The sequence below is a fragment of the Podarcis tiliguerta genome, assembly GCF_965153285.1.
Source record: "Podarcis tiliguerta genome assembly, chromosome: 13".
Lineage (NCBI taxonomy): Eukaryota > Metazoa > Chordata > Lepidosauria > Squamata > Lacertidae > Podarcis > Podarcis tiliguerta.
The window spans coordinates 32,701,209-32,709,388 of NC_139546.1; the positions used below are offsets into that span (position 1 = coordinate 32,701,209).

An 8,180-nucleotide genomic window follows, 5' to 3' on the forward strand; every position below is an offset into this window, starting at 1 on the left:
CCTACCACTCTCCGCTCTCTCTTTTATCTCTATGGTTCCTTCTCGAGCGTCCCTTTCACTTAGTTGTCTATGGTCTTCCGCACCCAATCGAAAGCAGCCGAGCGCTCCCGAAGCGCATGCGCCGCTCCGCTCCTTCCGTCAAACCCGGCTGGGCCGTCCCGAGGTTGCGGTGCATGTTGGGATACTGGGGGTTCTGCTGCTTTTTCCTCTCTGGGGGGTCTGGGCTGAGGTTGCGGCTGCAGAGATGGTGAGTAGGGGAGGGGGAGCAGGAGAGGGGGGGGCCGTCGGCAATAATAACAATAGTGCTGGTAGTAATAATAATAGTAGCAGGGATAGGGATACTCTCCCTCCCACTTCCTCCGCCGGCCCCCGCCCCTCCGCCGGCCCCCCTTCACCCTTTTCTACACCCTCCATACCCCAGGTTTAAGCATCTCCCTCCCGACCCCCAGCGCCTCTCCTGTGGCTCCCCCCACCCCGCCCCATCTTCTTCATATATTCATTTCTTTTGAAATGTCCTCACCCCCTACCATCTTATTTCGTGGCAACCATCCCTTTCCCCTTTTTGGGTGGCAACCCATTCCAGCCCCCCCTCAGTTTCCCTTGTCAAAACGGGAGAAGGTCCCTCCGCGTCTCGTCCTCTTCTTCCCTTTCCTGTTTCCCTCTCTGTCCATCACTGGGTGTGTGCGCTCCCTTGTTGTTGTTCACACTAATAATAGCGTCCAGGCGTGTGTTTTTTTTTATCCTTCCCTTCCTCCATGGAGCCCAGGGCCGTGTTTGTGGTTCTGCTCCGGCCCCCGAAATTTAATGCTTACAACAGCCCTGTGTGGTAGTAGGTTGGGCTGGGAAGAGATGATTGGCACACGGTCGAGCAGGAAGTTTCACAGTCCCCACCCCTTTTTTCTGGGAGAATCTGAACTCTAGCCCCACTCTAGAATGCACCCGTGACACGCAATGACCTGGTTATAGTCCTTCTGTCTTTCTGCAAAGCATGCCTCATTTCTACTGTCACCCACCCACCAACATCTATCGTGTGTTGGTAATTCTGGCATGCCACAAATGCACGTTAACACACACAGACTATGGTTGCATTGTGTTGTGGAGCATCACTAGCAAATAGGGAAGAGGATGAGATTCCTGTGTTAGGTGACGTCTTATCTAAGATTTCCACCCACTCCCTAGTAAGGTTAAATGAGCTGTTGGACGCTTCTCAAGCAAGGTTGTCCATGCTGCTTTATGTTGACAAAAAAGTCAAGAAGAAGTTGAGGGGAGTGGAAAATGCATTCAATGATATTTCAGGATTACAGGAGTGACAAGGAAAGGTTGAAGAGCCTGAGTGCTCTTAGTTTGTGGAGCAGGATGGGGGAATAAGACTTTTCAATATAAGAGGTTGCTTGAAGCAGGATGTCAACCTACAGCCACTGAGAGTTGGTGAGAGAAAGCTGTATTTGTTCTATTATTGTTTTTGTTGTTATTTTACTCCATCCTTCTTTGGGCTTCAAGGGGTGGGACGGGACTTGGGTCTCATCATAGTGGGTCAAGACACCAGTCTTTTCTTGTTTCCTAATTAAACTTGAGAGAAGGGGGAAAGTGTTTGCGGGTGGCTTCTGTGTCTGAAAATGCAGAAGACAATTGCTCCTAGGGAGCTGAGGGAAGCATACACAGTCATTCTCACCCCACCCCCACACAATGCTGTCGTCAAAACCACCCTGTGAGGTATGGTAGACTAAAGGAAAGTGACTAGCCTAAGATCACCCAGTCAGCAGGAGTGTCATACAGATTTTCTTACTCTGGGAGATGTAACTAGCAAAGGATTGGTTTGTGTAGAATGGGTTGATTAAGCATCAGATAAGAGAGGCTTCCTTTCATGGTGAAGGGGAAGCTAAATGGCCTTTCAGGGAACCTCAAATTCTTAATGGAAAGGTATCCAAGACAGTCCTAGGATTTTCAACAGAGGAGAAAAGACTTTGGATTACACCTCAAAGAAAATGAGGTGGAAAATGATGCCCACATATGTGAGAACAAAGGCTAATGTGGATACTTGAAATTATGTATCTGCATTATATGCAGTGTCAAAACTGCTGCACTACCTATTGTGGTGTATTATTGTTTTAGAATTTGTCAGCTCTAAAGAGGAAAGATGTTGAGTCTTCCCCTGAAACAAGATCCAGTGAACAGATTTAGAAATCAAAATACTGGGCCGATGGGGAGGAAACAGTCTGCACTTGGAGCTCTTTATCACTGTTGTTACCGTATTTCAGTGCATGAACATTTGACCTTGCAATAATGAGACAAGTTGGGGTTCTTTCAGTTCCAACATGAATGGAGACTGTTCCATGCTAGTTTAACTTCTTAAAGGATATTTATTTATTTATTTTATTTATGGATTGTTTCCTATGAAACATCTGAAAGTGATTTAATTAAAATACAATAAAAACATTAAACCACTGCATATGTAAAAAAAAACCCTTCACTTAGAAGGCTAGTTGAGAGAAGTAAGTCTTCCACAGGTGCTGAAAAGCCAATATAAACACCACATGATGTGCAGCAGTTGCTGTCCATTGAGCACTTTGACTTGCATGCTTGCAAAATGCTGGTTAGTACCATGAGAACATGGTATTAACCTTGTTTACCCAAATTCAAAAGAAATAAGTTACACCTGGATGCTGTCATTGTGCCCGGGGCATGTTGCACCTTGTGCCAAAAGAATTTTAAGGACTAGTCTACACATGCAGCAGAATGAGTTGGTTGGATACTGAGGTGGTAGAGCAGACTTTACCACATCAGGACGCAGGTGGGACACCACACTTTGGACTGCTCCTCCATGTAAAAACGCCCTGCAAGCAGAAAACTAGAACACTAGAAAGAGAGGTTCTAGGCTAGTTGTTTTCTAACAAAAGTGGAGTTGTTTTTTGTTTTTAAACTTTGGGGGGGGGGTTGAAAATGTTGCTTTTTCCCCACCTACAGTCTGAAGTGGTTCAGTGCCTTCCACCAACTTGTACAGCTTTCAGGGTGTCTTTGTTAGGTTCAAACAACTGTTAAGGAGAAGATCACCTTCATTGCATGCAAAAAAAAAATCCTGGGTTGGTGTCTCCAGTTGAAAGGATTGGGGAGATGGTGGTGGGAAAAGCTGAAGCCATGGAAAGCCAGTGTCAGTCAGAGCTGAGCTAATAGGTCAAATAGTCAGACATAGTATAATGCAGGTTTCCATAGTTGCTCCAACCTGTAAATAGCCACTCATATGGACACTTGTGAAAGGTCATAACTGCCTTTATGGAAGTGAGTAGGAACGCTCTTGAGAACTTAGAGGTTCTCTCTTCTTTCTTTTTAAAGTTATAAATGGCTTCCATGGCTCTAGCTCCTGAAAAGGTGTTGTGCATCAGAGAATACTTGCTCACCATCCATTGCCACTTTTCCATTTGACAGGACGTCTTTTTAATGATCCGACGTCACAAGACGACCATCTTCACAGACGCCAAGGAGTCCAGTACGGTGTATGAGCTGAAAAGAATTGTTGAGGGGATACTTAAGAGACCCCCAGAAGAACAAAGGCTATACAAGGTAACGGGGGGGTGCTTTTTCTCACTGCAGAGCATACCCCAATATCCCCTTCCTGTGGATTGCAGCTATTATAATAACGGCTGGTCTGGTCAACTTTTGTATATGGTATGGGTGGAGAGAGAGATAATGTCCTTTGCCTAGGCGGGCGAAATTATCTCGGGGCCAACCCTGGGCAGCGGTGATGTCCCTGGGATTCCCCCTCGTCCTTAGTCCCTGCCCTCTCAGGGTAATGCCACTGCCCACAAATGGAGTGGAGCAGAGCTGAAGGCTGTGGGGGGCCTTCCCATTGTGAAAAGCATAGGGTTGCGGATTTACCAAACACGTTGGCTTAATTTTTCCCTCCGCTCCTCTCACAGCCTGCTGGAATGCCCCAGAACAAGTCTTGAAATATCAACTCTACCCTTCAACCCTACTGTTGCTCATTAAACACCCATCCCCATCACTCCCCCCCCCCCCCCAGGATGCATGCTGTTGTGACAGTGGTGTGTGCCTTTGCATGCTCCAATCTGTTATGGGGCCACATTGCAGCCTGTCCTCACAGAGGCAATCTCTGCTGTTCTTTACCCACCCCACTGCAGCAGAAGTTGTGTTGTGCTACCAGGTTAGTTTTTTTGGATTTTTTTTGCATTGCTAAGATTTAATTTGTTGTGCAATTGCCACTTCACCCTCCAGGATGACCAACTGTTGGATGACAGCAAAACCCTCGGAGACTGTGGCTTCACCAGCCAGACAGCACGACCTCAGGCCCCAGCAACAGTTGGCTTGGCCTTCAGAGCCAGTGGTGAGTTGGGGTGTCTTGCTTTCTAGATTTGGGAAGGAATAAAAATTATTTGTTCCATGCATCTGTTGTTTGCCCTACAATTTGGGTACTTTTAGGCTGACTAGCCATTAAATCACCTGTTGCCATTCACGTTGGTGGAAATCATCAGGGCACCCGTTGCCTTGTGCAGGAATGAATCGGTGGGAAGAATCTGGATGCTGCCAAATCCTTGGCTTTTTCTCATGACCCTTTTTGACAAGGCGAATAGTGTGTAGCTGCTGCTGCTGCTTTGGGGCAGAAAGCTGTCTTGCAGCGCAAAGGAATATGGGGGAAGCCAATAGATAGGTAGTTTCTTTCCCCTTAGCTTGCGGGAAGCAAAGCAGAGAAATGCTACAATAATTTCACCCAATTCAAAGCATCTGTGTGAAACAGTATAGAAGTAAAATCCTCTTTTTAAGAAAGACTTGTGTTGGGGCTGATGTGGGAGTAAGCAGCTGCTATTTTGCATCGCGCTCTGCTCACCCATGCCTTTACAAAAGCTTTCAGCTCAGAGGTTGGAAACCTCAGGCCTGGGATACAAATGCGGTCCTCTCTGCCTGGTCTTCAGAACTCTTCCCCAGGACACATCCGTGCACCAGCCATGCTTTGCATCCTCCTTGTGTCTTTTTGACTGTCTGAAACCTGTCCTTGACAGTTTGCCTAGATAGAGAGGGGTGTGCGAGTGTGTGTTGAAAATTAGCCTACTGTGCAAATGGAAAATTTGCCTTCGTTGCTCTGCGCTCTTTGACCGCAGGCCTTGTCCACCACCCTTGGGCCGCTCTTGGTTGACTTTTGGAATTGTTTGGTTCCAGCCTTGCTAGTTGCCAGCTTGCACAAATTCAAACTTACTGTGTCGTCTTCTCCTCTTTCTCCTCTCGTGCAGAAGATGCCTTTGAGCCCCTCCGCATTGATCCCTTCTCCAGCCCCCCGGAGCTCCCAGACGTGATGAAGCCCCAGGACTCTGGCAGCAGCGCCAACGAGCAAGCGGTGCAGTGAGAGGCCAGAGGGAGACGGAGCGAGCTGCACAACCCGTGGCGCCCCTCCCCCACCACCCACTCCCTCCCTCAACCCTCCAGCGTGGAGAGAGACATGGCACTGTCCCACCCCTCCAATCCAGCTCCCCCTTTTACTCCACCCCTCTCTATACAAGACCACACCTCCTTCCAAGCCCCTCCCCACTCATCAAACAGAGCAATGTTTTCATTTTTGGTTTTGGAAACAATAAAAGTTCAGCTGGTTTTTTTTTCCCCTTGTCTTGTGTTGTGGGCCTGTGCTATGAAACACAAAAAGAACCCTGCTTTCGGGGACTGGGATCATGTCGTGACAACTAGCAAAAGCTTATGCCACTCTGAATTTGTGGTGGTCTTTGAGATTCCAGCAAGCAGAGTCTTACGAGACCTTAAAGACTAGGACAGGCTCCCACTCTGGAATTTGTGGTGTGCTAAAAATGCTCTTCTAAGCCCCAGGGTAGGTATATTGTCACCGAACAAATGTTAATAGCCATCTCCCATCATGCTGGTGGGAACTTGAGTCCAACAACTTTTTTATTATTGGATTATCACATTGCAGAGCCAGTGTGGTATAGTGGTTAAGAGCGATAGACTCGTAATCTGGGGAACCGGGTTCACGTCTCCACTCCTCCACATGCAGCTGCTGGGTGACCTTGGGCCAGTCACACTTCTTTGAAGTCTCTCAGCCCCACTCGCCTCACAGAGTGTTTGTTGTGGGGGAGGAAGGGAAAGGAGAATGTTAGCCGCTTTGAGACTCCTTCGGGTAGTGATAAAGCGGGATATCAAATCCAAGCTCTTCTTCTCTTCTTCTTAAAGATGACTCAGAAACTCAACTAGTCCAAAATGCAGCAGCCAGATACTGATTTGGGTTCTGTTGGATCTCATAGAACCCCTTTAAAAACAGCTGCACTGGTTGTCAGTTCATTTCTGGGGCCAATTCAAGGTGCTCACATTCATGTGTGAAGCCCTAAATGACTCATGCCCCAGCTACATTAAATACCACCTCCTTCCCTACAGACCCTCTCAAGTGCTGAGAGGCAGAGGGACCATCTTGGCAGTTCCTCTGCCCTCAGAGGCTTGTGAGGCAGTAGCCCAGGAGAAAGCATTTTCTATGGCAGCCCTTTAGTTGTGGAACTCCTGACACAGGCATTTATGACGCCTTTATTTTTGTTTCTGGTAACAGCTGAAGATGCACCTCTTTACCCTGGCTTTTGACATTTAAGGTGCATATTTTTAGAACCCACCTTAATTCTGTGGTGGCAATTTGTTTTAAACTGTTTGTAGAAATGTGTTTTGATTTTGTAACCCACCTTGTGGCCCTGAGGTAAATAAAGGGTGGGTAATAAATTGTAACATCTTGGCCATAGGTTCCCCATCCATAAACTGGGCCAACTGCCATAGTTCCATCATTCTCAAAGGACCTGGGGATGATTGTTTTGCAAGGGAGCTAGGCATAGCTAAGGGCTTACCTGTAATCCATGTAGTATAGCATTTAAAATTACAGTAAGCCTGCAACACACGGAGGATGTGTTCCAAGGATCCCGTATAAACCCAAAATCATGTATAGCTAAAACACATGCGTACAATGGTGGGTAAGACTGCCAAAGTTTCCCCACCCCCACCCGAACACCCACCCTTTTTAGGTGTGGGTTGTTGTTGTTGTTGTTGTTTTGCCAAGTGCACAAAGCTGATTGTACACAAGATAAATGTGTGTAAGTTGCAGGCTGACTGTACTTGGAGAAACCCTTGTTTTAAGATCTTTCAGCATGGCTAGTTCCCAAATTTTTCAAGGATATTCTTCATGGTCTTCAAGCAGCACATTTTGTTCCCCAGCCACTGGGCCTTGTTTAAAAATGGAAATAAAACACAACTTGAGGCACTTTTGAAAGTGGAGGTGGTCCTCTAGATGGCACTAGATTCCCATCAGCCATCCAGCATGGTCAATGGTCAGGTCAGGGATGATGAGAGTTGTCATTCAACATCTGGAGGGCCCCAGATTTTTCTTCTCTAAGGGTATTGGTTTTTAATTTATTGGTCTTTTAAGATTTCACAAGGCTTTGCTGATTTTGATGGAGCAGACTAACGCAGCAAAACCCTTTGCAGCTCGTTAAAGGGTTCCTACCACAGAGCGTCGTTATTATCTTTTCGCAAGTCCATGGAGTTCCTTGTCAGTATTTCATACAGCTTCAAATTCCCATTTAACTTACCTGAATGTGTAGATCACCTCTGCACTGAGCTACTAGCAATGCCCTAAAGGCTATTATCATTTTTCTGATTGGGAGCCACCTTGGGGTGGCACCCCCTTTCTTTGTAGAGTATATATGTGCTAAAATAGTTGCAAGGTAAGAAAAGAGGCTATTAAAATTACCCATCTAAAGCATGGCCAGGAAGCAATCCCGACTGGGTCAGGCTCTCTCATTTCAGAAACCAGCAGATTTGCAAGAACGGATTCCTATTAAAATATATGCCGTTCAATGTGCTTAAAAGAACAGCTCTTGCTCAGGTTTTTGTTTTTTTAATTCATAGAATCGTAGAGTTGGAAGGGACACAGAGGGTCATCTAGTCCAGCCCCCTGCAATGCAGGAATCTTTTTGCGTGATGTGGGGCTGGACCCCACAACCTTGAGATTAAGAGCCTCATGCTCTACTGAGCTATAGTTGCACATACACTCCACATCTGGCACTGAACATCTGGAGAGGGGGATTCAAGATACTATTCGGAGGGGGTTCTTTTGTGGAGCAATTTCATGACAGATATCTTTTCCTAGAACATGTTAATGTGGCTGCGTAGATTGTTGGTAGCCTGAACCAACT

At 46.6% G+C, this 8,180-nt stretch overlaps 1 protein-coding gene across 1 annotated transcript; it reads left to right on the forward strand.

Annotated features, from left to right (window-relative positions):
- The first annotated feature begins 16 nt into the window (after positions 1–16).
- ELOB (elongin B) lies at positions 17–5,595 on the forward strand. Its single transcript, XM_083411377.1, has 4 exons — positions 17–247; positions 3,424–3,558; positions 4,231–4,339; positions 5,241–5,595. The coding sequence occupies exons 1-4, from the start codon at positions 32–34 to the stop codon at positions 5,351–5,353; spliced, it is 573 nt and encodes a 190-aa protein (XP_083267503.1). The 5' UTR covers positions 17–31; the 3' UTR covers positions 5,354–5,595.
- Positions 5,596–8,180: the final 2,585 nt, after the last annotated feature.